Here is a 24,194-nt window from a genome sequence, read left to right as displayed (position 1 = left end):
ATCTATCTGTGATGCCACTTTCAACTAATTATGGACCTGTATTCCTAGATCCCTTTGATTTACCACACTCCTCAGTGCCCGAGCATTCACTGTATAAGACCTGCTCTGATAAGACACTGTGTAAAACCTTGGACTTGTCTGCATTAAATTCCATCTGCCATTTTTCACCCCATTTTTCCAGCTGATGCAGATCTCTCTGCAAGCCATGATAGCCTTCCTCATTGTCAACTACATCTCCAATCTAGGTGCCACCAGCAAATTTGCTGATCCAGTTAACCACATTATCATTCAGATTACTGATATAGATGACAAACAACAAAGGACCCAGCACACCACTAGTCACAGGCCTCCAGTTAGAGAGGCAATCTTCTGTTATCACTCTCTGGTTCTGAATGCCGAGAGTCTGAGCTTTCTTGACTAGCACTCGAGACCTTGTCAAGTGCCTTACATGTCGCATGTTGACAACATCCACTGCTTTGTCTTCATCCACTTTCCTGGTAACTTGAAAAACTCTTAAGATTGGTTATAGGTGACCAACCACATGCAAAACCATGCTGACTATCCTTAATCAGTCCATGTCTATCCAAATACTTATATATCTGGTCCCTTAGAATACCTCCCAATAACTTTCCCACAACTGATGTCATACTCACTGGCCTATAATTTCCTGGTTTATGTTTACAGCCATTTTTAAACAGCAGAACAACATTGGCTATCATCCAATCCTCTGGTATCTCTCCTGTTGCGAAGGATGTTTTAAGTATCTATGCAAGGGCCCTGGCAGTTCCTACACTTGCCTCCCATAGGGTCCAAGGAAACGCATTGTCAGGTCCTAGGGATTGATCCACCCTGATATGCTGCCAGGTAGCAAACACCTCCTCCTCTGTTATCTGTGCAGGGTCCATAAAATTGTTGCCACTTTGCCTCACTTCTATAGATTCTGTATCCATCTCCTGAGTAAATACAGATGCAAAGAATTCATTTAAAATCTCCCCTATCTGTTTTTGCTTCACATATGGATTACCATTCTGATCTTCCAAAGGACCAATTTTGTCTTGCAATCCTTTTGCTCTTAACATATCTGCAGAATCTCTTAGGATTCTCCTTTACCTTGTCTGCTAGAATAACTTCATGCCTTATTTTAGCCCTCCTGATTTCTTTCTTAAGTAACAAACACAAAATGCTGAAGGAACTCAGCAGGCTAGGCAGCATCTATGGAGAAGAGTACAGTTGACATCTTGGGCAGAGACCCTTCATCGGGACTGAAGCGTCCTGGCCTCTTAAGTGTTCCCTTGCTCTTCTTGTGCTCCATAAGCATATTATTGTTCCTACTTGTCTATAACTGCTATGCCCCTCCTTTTTTCTCTTAACCAGGGCTTCAATATCTCTTGAAAGCCAATGTTTCCTACACTTTTATCTTTATCTTTTATTCTCACAGGCACATAAAAACTTTGTACTCTCAAAATTCATTTTTGAAGACCTCCCACTTTCCAAGTATACCTTTGCCTCACTAGTTGAGCTCTCCAGTCTGTCCTGATGGAGCATTGCATTACATTTTCCCTGACCAGTAATGCCAACTCTCCTCCTTTAATCCCTCAAGCTCTGTCACGTATAAAACTATGGAACCCCAGAAAATTGAGCTGCCAGTCCTGCCTTCATGTAACTAAGCCTCATCATAATTCCAGGTGTTGATCCATGCCCTGACCTCGTTCGCCTTTCCTCCGACACTTATTGCATGAAATGTATATGGCTCAGGACACTAGTCGCACCATACTCAACCTTTTGATTCCTGACTTTGTCTGAAGTCTTACCAACATCTATCTTCACAATGTCTCCACTAACTGTTCTGGCACTCTGGTTCCCATCCCCTGCAACTCTCGTTTAAGCCCCACTGTGCATCTTTATCAAACCTTCCCACTAAGAGATTAATTCCTCTCCATTTCAAACCGTTCCTTTTGTACAGATCCCATCTTCCATGGAAGAGAGCCCAATGATCCAAAAATCTTATGACTTTCCTCCTATACTAACTCCTTAGCCACTTGTTAAACTGCATAATCTTCCTAGTACTGGCCTTATTAGCACGTGGCAAGGATAGCAATCTGAAAATCACAACCCTGTAGGCCCTGCCCTTTAACTGACCACTTAACTCCCAGAACTCCCTGTGCAGAACCTCGTCACTTGTCCTACCCATGTCACTGATACCTACATGGACCATAACCTCTGCCTGTTCACTCTCCCACAAGAATGCTGAGGATTCAATCCAAGATTACCCAGACTCCGGCACCCAGGAGACAACACACCATCCGGGAATCTCGTTCTTACCCATAGATTCCTGTCCATTCCCCTACCAACAAATCCCTTAACCCCACAGCGTGCCTCTTCTCCCCCCACTTCCCTTTGAAGTCACAGAGCCAGATTCAGTGCCAGAGACCCAACCACTGCGTCTTTCCTCTGTTAGGTTATGCCTCCCCCAACAGAACCCAAAGTAGCACGCACAACATGCTGGAGGAACTCAGCAGGTCGGGCAGCATCTGTGGAAATAAGCAGTCAACCTTTCGGGCCGAGACCCTTCGTCAGGACTGAAGAGGGAGGGGGCAGGGGCCCTATAAAGAAGGTGGGGGGAGGGTGGGAAGGCACTTAGACCCTCACCCCATCCTCCCATCACCACAACAGGGTTCCCCTTGTCCTTACCTACCACACCACCAGCCTCCGGATCCAGCACATTATCCTCCGTACCTTCCGCCATCTTCAACAGGACCCCACCACTAAGCACATCTTTCCCTCTCTACCCCTCTCCGCTTTCCACAGGGATCGTTCCCTCCATGACTCCCTGGTTCACACGTCCCTCCCCACAGATCTCCCACCTGGCACTTATCCCTGCAAGCGTAAGTACTACACCTCCTCTCTTACTACCATTCAGGGTCCCAAACAGTCCTTCCAAGTGAGGCAACACTTCACTTGTGAGTCTGTTGGGGTCATCTATTGCATCTGGTGCTCCTGGTGCAGCTTCCTGTACATCGGTGAGACCCGATGCAGTTTGGGGGACTGCTTTATTGAGCATCTCCGCTCCATCCGCCACAACAGACAGGATCTCCCAGTTGCCACCCACTTCAACTCTGCTTCACATTCCCATTCAGATATGTCCATACATGGCCTCCTCTGCTGCCATGATGAGGCCAAACTCAGGTTGGAGGAGCAACACCTCATCTACCGTCTGGGTAGTCTCCAGCCCCTTGGCATAAAGATTGAATTCTCCAACTTCCGGTAATTCCCTCCCACATCCCAGTTTCACTCTGCCTCCTCCTCCAGCTGCTTAACACCTCTCTCATGATTCTGCCTTCTATTACACACAGTGCTTTCCCCTTACATTCCTTCTTCACCTTTCCTTTCTAACCCCTCCCTGCTTCCCTCCCCCACCCCTTGATCTTTCCTCTTACTGGTTTTTCACCTGGCACCTACCAGCCTTCTCCTTCCCACCCTCCCCCCACCTTCCTTATAGGGCCTCTGCCCCCTCCCTCTTCAGTCCTGACGAAGGGTCTCGGCCCGAAATGTTGACTGCTCGTTTCCACGGATGCTGCCCGACTTGCTGAGTTCCTCCAGCGTGTTGTTTTGACCCCAGCATCTGCAGTGTACTTTGTGTTTAGTACCCAAAGTGGTATACCTGTTACTCAGGGGGATTTATTTGCAGAGGAAGTATTTGAAACAAGTACAATAACAATTTTTAAAAGACTGTTGGACAGGTGCATGGATTGGAAAGGTTCTGAGCCAAACATTAACAAATGGGCCTTGCTTTGCTGGGTCATCATTGCTGGCATAGGCCATTTGGGCCAAAGGGCCTGTTTCTGTGCTGTATAACTGTAAGAACTCTATGAAGAAACCTTACCCGATGTTCCAGTGAGTGAGGTTAGGATAGGGGGCTAATGAATGGGCTAAAAATTCACATAGAAGAGCAATTCTATATTCTTATAACTCTCTATTCTTTGTAATAGTTGAATTTTTTGTGGCATGTTGCACCAACACACCACAGAAAATTCCTGATATTTGTAAATCTATATGGCAAATAAAGTTGATTCTTGATCCTTGATGTGGTAGGATTGAAGTATGTGGAGAGGCAGAGGAGCTCAAAGGAAATATTTTCAGAAGCTAGGCATGTGGGTAGAGAAGGGGAACAACTGTGAAGGATGGAAGATCTTTAAGAGGCCAAAGATGAAAGAACATCATGATTGTGGTGGGTTGTACATGCCAGAGGAGGTTACAGATCTAGGCAGTGTAGTGAGTTGAAAGCACTAGTACTTTTAGCTTAACCACTTACAGCTGCAGGTATTTAAGATGAACATCTTGTGGCTACAGTTAACGGAGGCTAGCTTAGTGGAATTATTGGTGGCATAGAGAATGGAAAGTTCCTGTCTACAGCATTGCTCTTTCCTCCATTTTGTCACGAGTTGTGCTCTGTTGGTTAACTGCTTCACATATCCCATTTCCAAGATGAAGCTCATTGTTGGTTTCACCTTCACAGACCTCAAAAGAGGACTTGCTGCAGGCTGACTTTGAAGGGGCTTTAAAGTTCTTCCGTGTCCAGTTGCCAAAGCGCTACAGAGCTGAGGAAAATGCCAGGAGATTAATGGAGCAAGCCTGCAATATAAAGGTAAGCCAACAAGTAGCTGGGGTGTGGAAAGAAGAATGTAACTGGTCAAATCTGGATTTAATGCTCAATACATGACTCTGACCTGCTGTGAGGACATGTTGATTGGTTCAGTAGGTGCAGTTAATCAGAAGAAATCCAGCTCAGCCTCAGATTTGTGTCCAGCAGGTGTAGACACCGAAGCAATAGTTATGTCTGTCTGTCGGCTCAAAGTAGTTGAATTCAGACCATTTGCTGCAAGATAAATGAGGAAAGCAATCTGGCCCATTGTTGCTGATCCATCTAAAATTTAAAAAATAGCTTAGCAATCATTTCTCAAGGAGCTGCTACTACTGGGGGAAAGGGGAGAAATACATATACTATATATATAGTCCACACCACAGATGTTAAGGCTCCCAAAATGCTCCATGGGTAGGGGTTTTCCTGGCCTGAAGTCTGTAAACTAGCTGATGGAGCTTAATTGTTGTGATAACTTAATACTGTATTTGCAGCAGACAATCTAGGGAGAGATTAGTCTTGTGTCTAGCAGGCTCTCAGTTACATCCAAGAATTTTTTTTTCATAAATAACCTGTAACATTATCAGAAATATTGTGTATTGTGTTTTGATGGGTCTAAAGTTTATTTATTACCACATCTACATCCCTCATTTTTGAGGTATGCTTATTTATTGTCTATGCTGCTGAGGCCTCCATTGGTCAAGGTCGACCATGGATATTACATCCTAGCTGTCTAGATATGCAAGCCTGGGCAGTTTAATATGGACAGCAAGCTGTTGTCTCTGTAGCAAGCTTCCCCTCTCCATACATCTAGTGAACCCAAAGGAATGGCAAAGGTCGGTACAGTTTGGCACGCAGGAGTTGCCAGTCAATGTAGGACAGCATAAAGGACTCCAGCCCCAGATTTTCCTTGGGTTTTGCTCCTGAAGCCTTCCCCATGAGTGGATATAGCTGCAAGGCAGTGGAGGTTTGAGATCAGAGTTTTCCTCCAAGATCAGCTGCCAACCATGGCTGACAAGACCCATCTGCCCAAAGCGACTGGTTTAAAGACAGCAGTAAACCACCTCTGACCCTTCTCCTGTCAGTAGAAATAGTTCTGCCAGAATTAGCAGCTACACCACATGTGAAGAGCAGAAGCTGGACTTGATTGTCAGAGCCTATTTGAGGCGCATGCCATTGGGAGCATTTAGTAGGTAGTGGGAGCTTATCCCTATTACCACCCCTGGCTGTAACACCCTTAAGGAACCAAATAATGTATCTGCTGTTTATCTATTGTACTCTTCCTGAAGTCTCTATCCACTCTCCACCTTTCCATCGGGGATCAATCCACTCTGCACAGTTTTGGTATTGGTTTACATGTACCAAGACACAGTGAAAGATTGTCTTGTATCCTGTTCATACTGATCAACTTATTACACATTGCATTGAGGTGGTACAAAGTGAAATAATAACAATGCACAATAAAATGTAAAGGCTGCAGGTAAGCAATAAAGTGCAAGGACACATTGAGGTAGATTGTGAGGTCAAGAGTCCTCAAGGTCTTTTCATACAAGTGGTCAGTTCCAAGAGTCTGATAACAGCAAGATAGAAGCTAACCTTGAATCTGATGGTACATGCTGTCAGACTTTTGTTCCTTTTGCCTAATGGGAGAGGGGAGAAGAGAGAATGTCCAGGATAGGTGGGGTCTTTGCTTATGCTGGCTGCTTTACTGAAGCAAAAAGAAGTGTACACAGCGTCCATAAAGGGAGCCTGGTTTCCATGATGAACCAACCTGTGTCCACAAGTCTCTCCAGTTTCTTACACACATCAGAATCAGTTTTAATATCACTGGCATATGCCATGAAATTTGTTGTCTTTTGGCAGCAATATATTGCAATACATCATTTTTTTAAACTATAAATTACAATAACAAATATATATATAAATTTAATTTAAGTAAGTTACACGCACAAAATGCTGGAGGAAGTCAGAAGGCCAGGTAGCATCTATGGAAAAGAGTAAACAGTCGACATTTGGGGCCAAGGGATCTGCATATTTTCTCTTGTTTGTGAAATTAAGTAAGTAGTGTAAAAAGAGAGAAAATAATAATGAGGTAGTATTCATGGGTTCATTGTCCACTCAGAAATCTGATGGTAGAGCGTGCAGAGAAGATTTACCAGGATGCTGCCTGGACTAGAGAGCATGTCTTAGGAAGATAGGTTCAGTGAGCTTTTCTCTTTTCTCTTTGGAATGAAAGAGCATGGTGGGGGGGTAACTTAACAGAGGATAACAGAGCATAAACTGAGTGGATAGACAGAGACTTTTCTCAGGATAGAAATGGCTAATACAAGGAGACAAAATTATTAAATGATTGGAGGTAAGTTTAGGGGAGATGTCACAGAAAGTGGTGGACGTGTGAAATGACCTGCTAGGTGTGATGGTTGAAGCAGATACAGTAGGGGCATTTAAAAAACTGTTAGGCACATGGGTGATAGCAAAATGTAGGGCAATGTAGGTGGGAAGGGTTAGATTGATCTTAGAGTTAAGTTAAAAGGTTGGCACAACATTATGTGCTGTTATGTTCTAAGAAATGAGAATAAAACTGCAGCCTGTATGGATCTTGCAAAGTTTCAGGTATGATCTGCTCTGGTGTTTGGAAAGGAAGAGAAAAAAGGAACATAAGCATTCATACAACACACACAAAATGCTGGTGGAACACAGCAGGCCAGACAGCATCTATAGGGAGAAGCGCTGTCGACGTTTCGGGCCGAGACCCTTCGTCAGGACTGATGAAGCATTCATACAGTGCCTTTCATAGGCTTAGAGTATCCCAAAGGAACTGAATGTTATTAAAAGTCTGCTCTCTGGCTTCTTAGACTGGAGAACAGTAATCTATTATTTCTACACTGATGGAGACACAACACACTGCAAATGCTGGTATCCTCAGCAATGCACAAGATGTGGGAGGCACTCAGCAGATCATTTTGTGGAGGGAAATATGCAGTCAATGGTTCAGGATGAATGTCTCTGTCCAAATCCCTCTAAAGATGCTGTCTGACCAGCTGAATTCCTCTGTATTTTCTGTGTGTGTCCATTTATCTCTAACATTTTGCTGCAGTGTCCTGCATGGTCATAGTCCACATCCCTGATGATACAACGTCTGTCTCTGCTCCCTTCTGTCTTTTCATTTTCCTGTCATAATTGTTTCTGTTTGTAATATTCTGCCTGTGAGGTGTCAGTGGGGATGTTACGCTTCTACAGTGAGGTCTTGAATCCCTTTCTTTTTCCACTTGGTAGTCTCATCAAATGACAGAGCTGGGAATAGAATTTCACACCTGCTCTTGGGACAATGGGTAGGATTTTCTGCACACAGGTACCAGCCAGTTTGGGATTTCAGAGCAGGTGTTCACTATGGTAGATGTGCCAACATTTCTGATGGCTGTCGACAGTATTTCTGACAGGGGATGGACAGATTAACAGGTATGGGTGTTGTCAATAGCCTCTGTGTGCTCCTATCAGAAACATTCGAGGTTGCCAGTGCTTTCCCGGGTAAAACTTCTCCACTGCAATGAGTAAAAGCATTTCACTCAGTGTTTTGGATGCTGCACTCACTGCTGTCTTGCTTTTTTTCATATGTTAGTGTTGCTTTGTATTCATTGGCCTCAAAGTGCACCTTGTTAAAAAAAATAACCTCCTTGTTTAGTCCCAGTGTTTCATAAATTCCTGCTTATGTTATAGAGTCTTACAGCATGGAAACAGGCTGTTCAGCCCAACTCACCTATATTGATTGAGTGGTCAACCAAACTGGTCCCATTTCCCCTTGTTTTTGTTCACAGCCTTCTAAACTTCTATACGCATACTTATCAGATGGCTTTGAAATGTTAATGTAGCTGCCTCAACCATTATTTTTGGCAGCTCATTCCAAGTACGTACATCCTTTGTGTGAAGAAGCTGCTCATGATAACTATTTTAAATTTTTTGCCTCTGATCTTAAACATACACCCTAGGAAAAGGCACTGCTTTCACTGTGTCCGCCCATCATGATGGTACTATGTACCTCTATCAGGTCATCACTCCATCTCCTATAAAGTCCTAGTCTATGCAATCACTTCTTGTAGTGATGGGTCCCAAGTCCAGGCAACATCCCGGTAAATTTTATCTACATTCTCCTAGTTTAATAATACATTTCCCGTTACATTCACACTGCGGTCGGTCTCCAGCAGATTTCTTTGAACTCATCTTGGCTCACTTTCTCAGTTTCTCAAGCTCGCCAAACCATTTTCAGATGATCCAAAAGAAACCCTACCTCTTGGCAAAACATTTAGTCATCATTCCAGCTATCTTCACATCCAGTGATACATTAAGTTTTGTTTAATAAAGCTCCAGTGCTTATAATTTATAAGCTCTACTTATAAATTATTACAACTTTTAAAGCACAATAAAGATGCTAGGCTGAAACACACTTCCAGTGTCAATGATTATTTGTATCAGATGTTTTGTTATATTGTCTTGCTCTGTTAAAGTGGCCAAGTTGCTTCATTGCCTTTGATTGCTTGAGTCTTGAGTATCCTACTGTGTTTAGTTGTCTTTGTCTTATATTGCCTTCTGTGCTTATTTGCTCAGGTTTCTTTTTTTACTTCTTTCAGCTGCTGTTGCCAATAAAATGCACTTAGGTGCAATGCCTCATTTTTTTTTAGCTGTGTTTAGGCTGTCTTGTTTCTTGCAGTGTATAGTTGCACATGTCTTGTGAATTTGTCCGTACGCATCTTGTATTTCTGCTGTGTTATCTAACCAAATACTCCTGTGTTTAGATGGCCAATACTGGTGTTTCCTGCTGTGTCCAGCTGCCCCCATCATGTGTTTCCTGCTGTATGTAGGTGTCTGTCTTATGTTTCTTGCTGTGTTTTAATCTGTATGTCACTGTGTGTTCTATATGTCATAAAATCATGGACTCGTACTACATAAATGCAGGCCCTTCAGGCAACCATGTCCATGCTAACTGACAAAATGCTTATTGGTACATGTTTCATGTACCCTGTTGTGTCCCATGTGCCAGAACCTCATGTTTCTCTGTGTTTAGAAACCTGAGTCTTGTATTTCCTCCAATGCTTAGGCATCCGAGTTTCTTGTGTTTCTTCCTGTGTTTTTTGTGTGTCCGAGTCACGTGTTTCCTCCTTTGTTTAGATCAGGGATGGCCAAACTATGGCGCATGCGTCAAAAGTGGCACATTGGATGATTAGAAGTGGCACATTGCATCCCAGTGATAATAATAAAAAAAAGTAAGCCTACTCATGCAAAAAGTATTAACCAAAAACTGATCTGTAGAAGAAAATCTATAACAGGAATTCAAGTAGCTTAGAGCTAGAAATGGGTTTTACTGAGAATAAATCTAAAACTTAGCAATTATTTTAGCGATTTTATTATTTTGTGCACATCTTTTGGCGAATGTTATCTTCTTTCACATTAATCTGTTTTCAATGTTTTAAAAAATGTTCAAGGAGTCAAACTTGGAAAGAAGGACTTTTGTTTGCAGTCGTTCCATAACTGTTCAATACAGGTTTGATACTTGTTTGATCCTGAGGTGCCAGGCATCTGCACCAGCGGTGCGTTGCAGGTTTTTGCCAGTTAGTTTACAATTGACACTCGTGCGCTACGGAGTTGTGCTTCGTTTGTCCTTTGCGAACATTTGCGGTTTTGTACTTTTTTGAAAATTAAGCCTTGTTTTTACATTCAGTTACCCATCACAGTGCAAAAGAAAGTGAGCAAAAGAAAAGCAGAACGTGATAGTAAGTGTGAATTCAATGAACAGTGGAAAAATGAGTCCTTATTTATAGCGAGTCTGTCAGGAAAACCGTTGTACATTGTTTGTGAAAGTACTTTCTCACATAATAGAAGACATGATCTTAATAGACACTATAAAACAACAACATCAGACTGAAATAGAAGGAAAACTGAAGCTAGTGCTTGGGTCTGAGTTATGGAGAGAATATGTGATTAAGAAAAAGGAAAAAATCAAAAGAAGACAAAATATATTTGTTAAAAGTCTCATTAAGGGAAGTAATGTTTATCTTGTTTATATTAAATCAATATATCATGTAAAAATGCTAAATATGTCTATATTAACATATTTTTACAAGAATTGAATGGGGGTACAAGAGTTGTATGGGACATCTGAACTTGTGCGTGAAAAAATTGACTCATGGAATATAAAAGGTTGGCCACCCCTGATTTAGATAATCTAATTATGTATTTCTTCTTGTGTTGTGGTGCCTGAGGTATTTTTGTTTTAATGTGTGAGTCCTGTGTTCCTACTTGTGTTTAGCTGCCCAAGTCTCATTAGGCGTCTGCATCTTGAGTTCTAACATCAAGGGCTGTTTTGGAGCCCAGGCCTCTCATTTTCTGCTTCATTTGCAAGTCCAAAATCAAAAATGTTGGGCATTGAAATAAAAACAAGGTGCTGGAAATGCTGAGTAGAACCAGGCACTATTTGTAGAGAAGAGCAGTTATCATCTATAACCGGGTCAGGTCACAGAACTCTCAGTGGGTGAGCATCTGGGGGACAGTGACCACCGTTCCCTGGCCTTTAACATTATCATAGAAGAGGATAAAATCAGACTGGACAGGAAATTGTTTAATTGGGGAAGGGAAAATTATGAGGCTATAAGGCTAGAACTTGCGGGTGTGCATTGGGATGATGTTTTTGCAGAGAAATGTACTTTGGACATGTGGTTGATGTTTAGGGATCTCTTGCAGGATGTTAGGGATAAATTTGTCCTCATGAGGAAGATAAAGAATGGTAGGGTGAAGGAACCATGGGTGACAAGTGAGGTGGAGAATCTAGTCAGATGGAAGAAGGCAGCACATGTGAGGCTTAGGAAGCAAGGATCAGATGAGTCTATTGAGGAATATAGGGTAGCAAGAAAGGAGCTTAAGAAGGGGCTGAGGAGAGCAAGAAGGGGGCATGAGAAGGCCTTGGCGAGTAGGGTAAAAGGCATTCTTCAATTATGTGAAGAACAAAAGGTTGACAGGAGTGAAGATAGGACCGATTAGAAATAAAGGTGGGAAGATGTGCTTGGAGGCAGGGAAGTGAGCGAGGTCCTCAATGAATACTTCTCTTCGGTATTCACCAATGAGAGGGAACTTAATGACGGTGAGGACAATATGAGTGAGGTTGATGTTCTGGAGCATGTTGATATTAAGGGAGAGGAGGTGTTGGAGTTGTTAAAATACATTAGGGCAGGTAAGTCCCCGGGGCCTGACAGAATATTCCCCAGGCTGCTCCACGAGGCGAAGGAAGAGATTGCTGAGCCTCTGACTAGGATCTTTATGTCCTTGTTGTCCACAGGAATGGTACCACAGGATTGGAGGGAGGTGAATGTTGTCCCCTTGTTCAAAAAAGGTAGTAACGGTAGTCCAGGTAATTATAGACCAGTGACCAATTATAGACCAGGCCTTACATCTGTGGTGGGAAAGCTGTTGGAAAAAATTTTTAGAGACAGAATCTATGGGCATTTAGGGAATCATGGACTGATCAGGGACAGTCAGCATGGCTTTGTGAAGGGCAGATCGTGTCTAACAAGCCTGACACAGTTCTTTGAGGAGGTGACCAGGCATATAGATGAGGGTAGTGCAGTGGATGTGATCTACATGGATTTTAGTAAGGCATTTGACAAGGTTCGAACAGGCTTATTCAGAAAGTCAGAAGGCATGGGATCCAGGGAAGTTTGGCCAGGTGGATTCAGAATTGGCTTGCCTGCAGAAAGCAGAGGGTCGTGGTGGAGGGAGTACATTCTGATTGGAGGGTTGTGACTGGTGGTGTCCCACAAGGATCGGTTCTAGGACCTCTACTTTTCGTGATCTTTATTAACGACCTGGATGTGGGGGTAGAAGGATGGGTTGGCAAGTTTTCAGATGACACTAAGGTTGGTGATGTTGTAGATAGTGTAGAGGATTGTCGAAGATTGCAGAGAGACATTGATAGAATGCAGAAGTGGGCTGAGAAGTGGCAGATGGAGTTCAACCCAGAGAAGTGTGAGGTGGTACACTTTAGAAGGACAAACTCCAAGGCAGAGTACAAAGTAAATGGCAGGATACTTGGAAGTATGGAGGAGCAGAGGGATCTGGGGTACATGTCCACAGATCCCTGAAAGTTGCCTCACAGGTAGATAGGGTAGTTAAGAAAGCCTATGAGTTGTTAGCTTTCATAAGTCAAGGGATAGAGTTTAAGAGACATGATGTAATGATGCAGCTCTATAAAACTCTAGTTAGGCCGCACTTGGAGTACTGTGTCTAGTTCTGGTCGCCTCACTATAGGAAGGATGTGGGAAGCATTGGAAAGGGTACAGAGGAGATTTACCAGGATGCTGCCTGGTTCAGAGAGTGTGCATTATGATCAGAGATTAAGGGAGCTAGGACTTTACTCTCTGGAGAGGAGGAGGATGAGAGGAGATATGATAGAGGTATACAAGATATTAAGAGGAATAGATGGAGTGGACAGCCAGCGCCTCTTCCCCAGGGCACCACTGCTCAGTACAAGAGGACATGGCTTTAAGATAAGGAGAGGAAAGTTCAAGAGAGATATTAGAGGAAGGTTATTTTACTCAGAGAGTGGTTGGTGCATGGAATGCACTGCCTAAGTCAGTGGTGGAGGCAGATACACTAGTGAAGTTTAAGAGACTACTTGACAGGTATATGGAGGAATTTAAGGTGGAGGGTTATATGGGAGGCAGTGTTTCAGGGTTGACACAGTATTGTGGGCCAAATGGCCTGTACTGTGCTGTATGGTTCTATGTTCTATTTCATGTCCAGGACCTTTTGTCAGAAAGAAAACAATTTACTTTTTAGTATCAGAGAAAGTGTGGCAGGGGTGGGTAGAATGGAGGAAATGTCTCTGATACAGTGAGACCAAATTATTCAGTGGTAGTTATCAGCATATTATGCTCCTTTGTAGTGTTGTTTGCAGGGTTGTATGATGTGTCCTGCTACCCAGCCTGTGCCTGTGCCAGTAGGAAACAAACAACTGAACCAAAATGATGGGCAGGCAAACTTGTCCATTCTGCTACAGAAGGGTGAGTTAGCTGAAGCTGGAGAATTCAGTATCAGTTGTTTATTTTTATTTAGAGATACAATGGGGATTAGGACCATTGGGCCCTTCAAGTCACACTGCCCCACAAACCCCGACAACCCCAATTTAACCCTAAGCAATCATGGGACAATTTACAATGACTAATTAACCTACCCGATATGTCTTTGGACTGTGGGAGGAAACTGGATCACCTGGAGAAAACCTATGGGGAGAGCATACAGAGATTATTACAGAGGATGCTGGCATTGAATTCCAAACTCCGATCCCCTGAGCTGTAATAGCATTGTGCTAACTGTTCTGCTGCCATGCAGGTTATCTTATTTTTCTGAAGTACTAGAATGATAGTGGTTTTCTGAAAGTGGGTGGGAACCACAGTTTGAAGTGTGGAGAGATTAAGAATGTTTACAAATACCCCCACCAGCTGATCTGCACAGAATCTAAGGCACAGCAAGGACACCATTTGGGTCAGATTTGTACTGTGGGTTCACTCTGGAAGACAGATTTTCATCTGCAAAGGTGATTCTGTGTTCAGGTACATTGGAGACTATTGGAGTGGATGATATACCCATTCCCCTTCTGCTCAAAACGTGGATAGAATGTGTTAAGCTCATCAGCAAAGGTTGTGCTGTTGTTGTTGATGCTGCCCGACTTCGTTTTGTAGCCCATTAAAGCATGTAAGCCCTGCCACAACTGATGAGCAGTCTATGACTCAGTTTTAGACTGGTATTGTCTTTTGGTGTCTGATAGATTTACAGAGGTTGTATCTCAATAATTTTTGGTAAAGCTTAGGTCAGTAGGGAGTGGATCTCTGAGTTCACCCAAAGTTTCCAGTTTGGGAGCAACCAGGTTGTCCTCTTTGGTACACCGTTCACAACATTGTAATATGTTATGGACGCATAGTGGTTATTGCTAGGGGGCATCAGAGTTTGGAGTTCAATTTAAAGTTTGTACATCCTTCTCATAAGCACATGGATTTCCTCCTGGTGCTCTGGTTTCCTCCCACAGTCCAAAGCTATACTCAATAGGTACTTAATTGGTCATTGTAAATTTTCCTGTGATTAGTCTAGGGTTAAATATGTGAGTTACTGGGAGGTGTGGCTTGTTGAGCCGGAAGGGCCTGTTCTGCACTTGATCTCTAAATAAATAAACAAACAAACAAGCACACATTTCTTGATAAATTCCACAATGGTAATGATATATTCATCTAGGCTGGCAACCGAGTCTTTGAACATAGACTCAAAGCTGTGTCACAGAAGTTCCTCTACAGCACTGCACTACTTTCTGTATCGGATCCTTACATTTCAGTTTCTATTTAGAAAATAGGAGGACAGCCTGGTGATCTTATTTACAAAAGTGTGGTCGGGGTGTGGGGGTGGGGTGGTGGCAAGTGGCTTGGTCGGCATCTTTAATGGTTCTATAGCAATGTTGTGTCACTGTTTAGGCCCCTGGTGCAACAGGAAATGTGCTGGTTGTAATTTGGTGACACACTCATTTGGCCTGTTGACATCACTGACACTCATGAGGAGAGCAACATTTCAAAGCTGTTGATCACAGAGTATAGTGCAATGAGTGCAGGCTTCATATCCATCCGATATGGGATCCACCAGGCCAAAAGACTGCTTAATTCGTGCTGATGCAACTGTATTTCTATGTTATATTGACTATCCTGTTGTACATAATATTTATTATAAATTACTGTAATTGCACATTGCACATTTAGACAGAGATGTAACATAAAGATTTTTACTCCTCATGTATATGAAAGATGTAAGAAATAAAGACAATTCAGTTCAGTATAGACTACCAGTCAGTGAAGTCTTGGGACAGGTAGTCTAGGAAACACTTCACTATTAGATATTCCAAACTGGGTGAGCAGGAGCTCAGCAGAACCATCACGTCTGAGCACCATGAGGAGTTGGTTAAGAAACAGTCCATCCTCACAGGGCACAAAAAAATGGGAATATTATAACATAAAACTCTATGCTGCTCAGGCAATCAGTTGGTTTATTAGTGGGCCTTCATCTGAGAGCCTCTATTAAATGCAATGTTAGTATCCGTTTTAAGGGAACTAGAATATATGAGCAAAGATGTAATGTTGGGGCTTTGTAAAGTACTAGTGAGGCTTCACTTGGAGTATTGTGAGCAGTTTTTGGCCCCTTATCTAAGAAAGGATGTGCTGACATTGGAGAGGGTTTAAAAGAGGGCTTATCATACAATGGCTTTGGGCCTGTATTCATGAAATTCAAAGGAATGAGGAGTGACCTTACTGAAACCTATCAAATGTTGAAAGGCCTTGATAGCGTGGATATAGAGAAGATATTTCCTATGGTGGGGGAGTCTAAGACTAGAAGACACAGCCTCAGGATAGAGGGTATCCTTTTAGAACAGAGATGAGGAGAAATTTCTTTAGCCAGAGAGTGGTGAATCTTTGGAATTTATTGCCACAGGTGGCTGTGGAGGCTGTCATTGGGTATATTTAAGGCAGAGGCTAATAGATTCTTGATTAGTCAGAGAATGAAAGGATACAGGGATAAGGCAGGAGATTAGAGCTGAGAGGAAAGATGGGTCAGCCGTGATGAAATGGCAGAGCAGAGACGATGGGCCAAATGCCCTAATTCTGCTCCCATATCTTATGGTCTTCTGGCCTAAACTGACCTCTCTGCAAACGTGGTCAAATGGGAGTATCCCACAACGTGGACTGCTTGGTCAGCATAAATGAGTTGGGCTGTTTTATTTAGTGTTTCCTCCTGTGTTTAAATGACTGAATCTTATGTTTCCTGCTGATTTCAGTGCCCTTCTCCTAATCGTTCAATTATCCAGCTACTTGTACAGTTGTCCATTTGGCTTTCCTCATGACTGTTGCCCAGCACTTGTGGGCTGTGCCAATCTCACTTGCAGTAATTTGTGCTCAGCAGTTTCCTTCTCCCCAAGTTACACACCAATTCTGTTCTTAGAATGGAGACTCTCGGATTAAAGGCCTCTAATGCTTATAAACTGACCAATTGCCTGAGCAACATAGTGTTTCATGTAATTATATTCCCATCTTTTTGTGCCCTGTTTGCCCAATGTCAGAGATTTGGAATCCCATTTTACTCTTGTGTGGGGGGTGAGAACAGATTGTCAATTTCTTTGCAGCTGACAATCTGTCCCTGCTAAGGTATGTTTTTCCAATTATCCATAACTGTCCCTTCACAAACTTTTTTAAAAAACAGAGATCTTACTGGAAGACCAGGCAACATTTTCCTGATCAAAAATGAACTAATTGAAATATCTCTCACCTGATTCCTTTGAGTGGTTCCTGTGGTTATTTATACTGCTCAAGTCTTTGTGTTACATCATGCCAACAAGTAATTGGTGCACCTCCTCCACCCCTCCTTGCTGTGTGTGCTACTGTGCCTGAGGGCAGAGGTGGGAATTATGAGAAATCACTGTTCCTACTGAATATCCACAGTGTAAACCATCGACTCTAAACCCGCCGTACTTTCAATTAGATCCACAACTCACTCCATTTAACTTCAATAATAATGGAGCTGGATGAATCCTCCCTGTGTAGGTCATTTATTGTCACTGAAATCTTCACCCTCAGATGGGGAGGTTAACAAGGTCTATGCAGAGCTTGTCTTGTCTGTGGCCATAACTCTGGGTGTTCTGTTCACCACTTACTGTTTGAGAGTAATGCAAGCCATCTTGCCCAGGAAGACCTCGCGTTCCCTTGGCTAGTTTTATCCTCAGATGGGAAGTGACAGACAGCCACCTTTTTTGGTCCAGTGCATCTTTTTTTTAGGGCCTGCTGAGTGTTGCTGGAATTTTAGGCAGTGGGCGGAATTAATTACCAGCAAAGGTTAGCACCTGGAAGGAGTTTCTGAATGTAGGGGTTTAATCAGGATTGACAATGGCAGATCTAGTAGAGCTACTGTCTCACAGCGCCAGGAATCTGAGTTCTCTGGAGACTATGTGCATTTCCCCCATGTTCATTGCCTCACTGCCTTCCTCCCACATCCAAAATATGTGAGGATTGGCAGGTTAATTGGCCATTTTTTGTGTGTGTGTAAGTAAGTGGTATTATCTGTGGAGACTTGATAAGAATAAGGGGGGGAGGGTTAAGGGGAGGGGAGAGGGTCAACATTATTTTTCTTACTATTTTATTATCACATTTATTCCTTGTAATTTCTAAAATTTAATCAATAAATAAATAAATAAATAAATAAGAATGTGCGAAGAATAAAATGGGATTCAAGTAAAATTAGTCTAGATGAGTAGTTGATGGTCATCGCAGACTCAGTGAGCTGAAGAGCCTTTTTCTGTGTTGTGTCTCTGTGAGTAGAAGGAAAGGAAAGACTCTGCTTACTGGTGAACAAACAATTGAGTTAAATTGAGGAAATGCATTTAGAAAGGTTGGTCACCAACAGGCATTGTGGAGTTTCACAGAGTGTTGTATCTGACTGGATGGATTTTTTGAGAATGTAACTAGACTCGGTGATGAGAGTAGCACATTTGTTGCATTATACATACATGGATTTTGGCAAGATATTTGACAAATTCTTATGTGCCAAATTAAACAAAAAGGTCAAACCCCTTGGCTTCCAAAGGAGAGTTGGACTGAAAATTGGTCCATTGTGGCTTTTGTGAGGAAATTGGATAAATATGTGAGGGCTACAGGAAAAATGTCAGAGGGTGGAAATAGTGAGTTGCTCTGTTAGGGCGCCAGTGTGCTAAAATGTACCAAATGGCCTCATTCTGTCTGCAACCATTCCATAATTAAAATGGCAGAGAGTAAAGGACATTGACCAGTGGCAATTTTAGTACCTTAGGGGTTTCAACACTGGGATCCACAGGACCCAGTACTATATGTCTTTTTTCCTTTTCAGTGTTTGTAAATAACTTAATCTTGAATGCTGGAACAACATTTAAGATGTTTTGCCAACAGTACTCCAGAATTGACAGTGTGGTTCATTGTGATGAATAAAGTTGTAACTGCAAGAAGGTATCAGTGGACTGATTAGATGGACTAACCTACCTGGACAAAAAAGACACGTACGTTTGAATGCTGTTCATAGACTTCAGTTCAGCGATCATCCTTCAGAAACTGATTGGAAAGCTGTGCCTACTGGGCCTGAACACCTCCCTCTGCAACTGGATCCTAGACTTCCTGTCTGGGAGACCTCAGTCAGTCCGGATCAGGAGCAGCATCTCTAACACCATCACACTGAGCACGGGGGCCCCCCAGGGCTGTGTGCTCAGTCCACTGCTGTTCACTCTGCTGACCCATGACTGTGCTGCAACACACAGCTCGAACCACATCATCAAGTTCACCAATGACACGACCGTGATGGGTCTCATCAGCAAGAACGATGAGTCAGCATACAGAGAGGAGATGCAGTGGCTAGCAGACTGGTGCAGAGCCAACAACCTGTCTCTGAATGTAAACAAAACAAAAGAGATGGTTGTTGACTTCAGGAGGGCACGGAGTGACCACTCCCCGCTGAACATCAACTGCTCCTCGGTAGAGATACTTAAGAGCACCAAATTTCTTGGTGTTCACCTGGCGGAGGATCTCACCTGGTCCCTCAACACCAGCTCCATAGCAAAGAAAGCCCAGCAGTGTCTCTACTTCCTGCGAAGGCTGAGGAAAGTCCATCTCCCACACCCCCCCATCCTCATCACATTCTACAGGGGTTGTATTGAGAGCATCCCGAGCAGCTGCATCACTGCCTGGTTTGGAAATTGCACCATCTCGGATTGCAAGACCCAGCAGCGGATAGTGAGGTCAGCTGAGAAGATCATCAGGGACATTTACACTTCACGCTGCATCTGCAAGGCGAACAGCATTATGAAGGACCCCATGCACCCCTCATACAAACTCTTCTCCCTTCTGCCATCTGGGAAAAGGCACCAGAGCATTCGGGCTCTCACGACCAGACTATGTAACAGTTTCTTCCCCCCAAGCTATCAGACACCTTAATACCCTGAGACTGGACTGACACCAATTTACTGCCCTCTACTGTTCCTACTGTCTTGTCTATTATTTATTGTAATGCCTGCACTGTTTTGTACACTTTATGCAGTCCTGGGTAGGTCTGTAGTCTAGTGTGGTTTCTTTTTCTGTGTTGTTTTCACATAGTTCATTGTAGTTTTTGTACTGTTTCATGTAGCACCATACTCCTGAAAAACGTTATCTCGTTTTTACTGTGTACTGTACCAAAATGACAATAATAAGTGACTTGACTTGACTTGACAAAGGTGATGAGAGAAAGTCAGTCTGCAAAGGTATGAGGTTGCAGCTATATAGGACCATGTTCAGACCCCACTTGGAGTACTGTGCTCAGTTCTTGTCGCCTCACTACAGGAAGGATGTGGAAGCCATAGAAAAGGTGTAAAGGAGATTTACAAGGATGTTGCCTGGATTGGGGAGCATGTCTTATGAAAACAGGTTGAGTGAACTCAGCCTTTTCTCCTTGGAGCGACAGAGGATGAGCGGTAACCTGATAGAGGTGTATAAGATGATGAGAGGCATTGATCGTGTGGATAGTCAGAGGCTTTTTCCCAGGTCTGAAATGGTTGCCACAAGAGGATACAGGTTTAAGGTGCTGGGGAGTAAGTACAGAGGATATGTCAGGGAGTAAGTTTTTTATTCAGAGAGTGGTGAAAGAGTGGAATGGGCTGCCGGCAACAGTGGTGGAGGCGGATACGATAGGGTCTTTTAAGAGACTTTTGGATAGGTACATGGAGCTTAGAGAAATAGAGGGCTATGGGTAAGCCTAGTAATTTCTAAGGTAGGGACATGTTCAGCACAACTTTGTGCGCCGCAGGGCCTGTATTGTGCTGTAGGTTTCTATGAGGTCATGTGAATTTGAGGATGACAAACCAGATACATAGTCACAATATGGAAGTACTGTCCTTGGTATTTACCAGTCCTTTGTATATAGCCTTGTAGGTAATGTACGCTGTCTATATGAATTTTACAACTTTCCAGACTACTTGCAAAATAAAATGACCATATGTTTTTTTCCCCATTTAAGCTAACCAAGGGAATAGGATGGTCACAGACTACATGTCCACACGCTCCTTAGAGTGCCTGCGCAAACACATACAAATCCTCCTCTTCATTATTGTATCCAGTACTCCCAATGTGGCCTATTTTACGTTAGTGAAGCCAGAATCAAACTGGGTATCAGTTTATCTGAAAATTTCTGCTCCATCGTGAAACTCCATTTTAAACTCCAGCCATTTTAATTCCCCTCCCCATTCCCACAAAAATGTCTGCCCTCCACTGCCAGGTTGAGGCTAATCACAGACTAGACTATGAGTAACTCATTTTCCACCTAGCTACAGTAGTCTACAACTTGGTTGCATAAGCATCAAATTTTCCACCCTCCACTAAACTGTTCTCACCTTGCTTCTTTTCCATTCACTCCTTCTGCCCATCACACATACGCCCATCCCCTACTACTTTTCTCCATAGATGCTGTTTAACCCACTCAGTTCCTCTGCCAGTTTGTATGTCGTTCAAGCCGTTAGCAAGATTAGAAAATCTGTGTCTGTTTTGACAAGGATATTGATTTTTATTTATTTAATGACAGAGGCACAGAATACCAAAGCAGGGAGTTGCTGTTAGCACTGTGTAAATACTGGTTTGTCCACAGCTAGAGTACTGTTTGCAGTTCTGATCATCACATTGTAGGAAGGATGGGAAAATTCTCAAAGGCATTGCCAGGGCTGAAGCACTATAGTGATAAGGAGAGGCTGTCTAGGCTCAAAGGAGACAGAGGAGACATTTAACTGAATTGTATAAAATTAGGAATCTCATAGGTTCAACAAGAAAAGCACTTGTACCTTTGGTGCAGTTTAATTAGTAGGAGGATTGAAGAAGATCCGAGGAAATTTTTTTTTGTATACAGTCTGCTGAGATATGGAACTCTCCAGCTAGAAGTACAGTGAGGGTAGAATCCCAGCTACATTTCATGTCCATGGATAAGTAATGATTCATTACCTACAAGGTCATATACAAAGGGTCACTAAGTCCCAATGCAACATAGTGGCACGGCTGCATCCTATCCTCAGCAACCCACTGACACTTCGTGCTGTCTATGTGGATTTGCACATTCTCCCTATGACTTCATGGGTTTCCCCTGAGTGCTTTGTTCTGCCACAGCCAGATACCTGCAGGTTGAAAAGTTAATTGGCCAAAGTGTAGAACGGTAGCAGGAGAGCTGGAGGGAATTGATGTGCATGTGATAGAGAATAAGTTACCAGAAATAAGGAGAGGAATGGGATTGCTCTGACACCTGTTACAAAAACAGACCTTTCAGCCTAAACATGAAACTATAATAAGATAATATGATATAGGAGCAGAATTAGGCCATTCGGCCCATCAAGTGTACCCCACCATTCCATCATAGCTGATCTATCATCCCTCTCAGCCCCATTCTTCTGCCTTCTCTCCGTAAGCATTGACACTCTGACTAATCAAGAACCTATCAACCTCTACTTTAAATGTACATCTGTCTATGGCAATGAATTCCACAGGTTCACCACCCTCTGATTAAAGAAATTCCTCCTCATCTCTGTTCTAAATGGACAACTTTCATTTGGCTGTGCCTTCTGGTTCTAGATTCACCTATTATAGGAAATGTCCTCTCCATATTCACTCTATCTAGGCCTTTCAATAATCGATAGGTTTCATTGAGATTCCTCCCCCTTCCAGTTCTTCTAAACTCCTGCAAATACAGGGCAGAGCCATCAAACGCTCTTCGTGTGTTCACAATTTCATTCCCAGAATCATTCTCAAGAACCTCCTGTGGATCCTCTGCAATGCCAGCACATCTTTTCTTATTTAAGAGGCCCTAAACTGCTTACACTACTGTGGTCTGACCAATGGCTTATAAAGCCTCAGTGTTATATCTTTGCTTTCATATTTTAGTCCTCGCAAAATGAATGCTAAAATTGCATTTGCAATCTTACAATTGACTCAACCTGCAAGTTAACCTTTAGGGAATCCTGCACAAGGACTTCCAAGTCCCTTTGCACCTCTGGTTTGTGAATTTTCTCTCTGTTTGCAAATTGTCCATGCCTTTATTGCTTCTAACAAAATGCATGACCATACACTTCCCTACACTGTATTCTATCTGCCATTTAATTTCCCATTCTCCTAATCTGTCTAAATCCTAACTCCCCCTCCACTTATCTTCATATTGTTTGCAAACTTGGCCACAAAGCCATCAATTGTGTGATCCAAATCATTGATATATAATGTGAAAAGCAGTGGTCCCAGCACTGATCCTGTGGAACACCACTAGTGTCTGGCATGCAACCAGAAGAGCCTCCCTTTATTCCCACTCTTTGTTTCCTGCCGGCCAGTCAGTCCTCTGCCCATGTAATACCATGGGCTTCTCTCTTGTTGAGCTGTTTCATGTGGGGCACCTTGTCAAAGGCCTTCTGAAAATCCAAGAAAACAACATTCTCTGACTCTCCTTTTTCTATCCTGCCTGTTATTTCCTCAAATAATTCCAATAGATTTATCAGAAAAGATTTTCCCTGAAGGAAAGGTTGGTGACTTCAGCCTATTTAATCATATGCCCTCGTACCCCAAAACCTCATGCTTTAATAATGGATTTCAATGTCTTTCTAGCCACTGAAGTCAGGCTAACTGTCTCTCTTCTTAAAAAGTGGAGTGAAATTTGCAATTTTCCAGTTCTCCAGAACTATTCGAGAATCTAGTGATTCTTGAAAGGTCATTACTAATGCTTCTACAATCTCTTCAGCTGCCTTTTCCAGAAGCTTAGAGTGTAGTCCATCTGGTCCAGGTGACTTGTCTGATAATGTTCAAACAACAAAGACAAAATTTTCCTTCATTTTAACAGCTTTACCATTCAAGTTTAGTATACTAGGCTGCCATTTTCTTACCCACAATTCTCCCCAACATCCCTCATGCGCATGCCCAAATGAACAGAACTCAACAATCTCCCATTCTTTTTTATGCCTATAAATAATTAAATGTCTAGTGGTTTAGTTATATTACTTTTACCTTGAGTCGTTAGGCCTAATACATTTCTTAAGGTACCCTATACCCTCACTTAGTGCCTTTAGAGTACAAGAACGGTGTGTGTGTGTGTATCTCACAACTCAAATGTCTTTTAGGATATGGGGATTAGTTCTAACCCTTGATGTTGATACAGTTCTTAAGGTACCAAATGCTTTCACTAAGTGCCTTCAGTGGCACAAGAGCTGGTGATCCCTTCTTTGTGAGGCAATCACCTAATTGTTCCTTTGTAGTTGACAATAGCAAAGATGAATTTTCTGTGCTTGGACGAGTTCCTTGATGCTGCTCATCTCAAAATCTCTTCTCTGTAATTGTCGGTGGATTTGTTGGCATCAACCAGAGATCAGTAGTCTGTGACACAAGTTATTTGTAGAGTGTTCTTCTTTGGGTCACCATGGACAAGCTCAGAATAGAATGTGGCCAGATAAATGACATAGTCAATACTATCAGAT

At 42.8% G+C, this 24,194-nt stretch overlaps 1 protein-coding gene across 6 annotated transcripts in view; it reads left to right on the top strand.

Annotated features, from left to right (window-relative positions):
- Positions 1 to 24,194, top strand: part of rabgap1l (RAB GTPase activating protein 1-like) — a 587,017-nt gene that overhangs the window by 452,140 nt on the left and 110,683 nt on the right. For all 6 annotated transcript variants that reach the window (XM_073063719.1, XM_073063720.1, XM_073063721.1 and 3 more), the window contains one exon: positions 4,517 to 4,645. In XM_073063719.1, coding sequence (XP_072919820.1) covers positions 4,517 to 4,645 — 129 coding nt within the window. The remainder of the gene's footprint in view (positions 1 to 4,516; positions 4,646 to 24,194) is intronic.

Source organism: Hemitrygon akajei, chromosome 12 (genome assembly GCF_048418815.1).
Source record: "Hemitrygon akajei chromosome 12, sHemAka1.3, whole genome shotgun sequence".
NCBI classification, from domain to species: domain Eukaryota; kingdom Metazoa; phylum Chordata; class Chondrichthyes; order Myliobatiformes; family Dasyatidae; genus Hemitrygon; species Hemitrygon akajei.
This window is presented reverse-complemented; position numbering and strand designations above follow the sequence as displayed.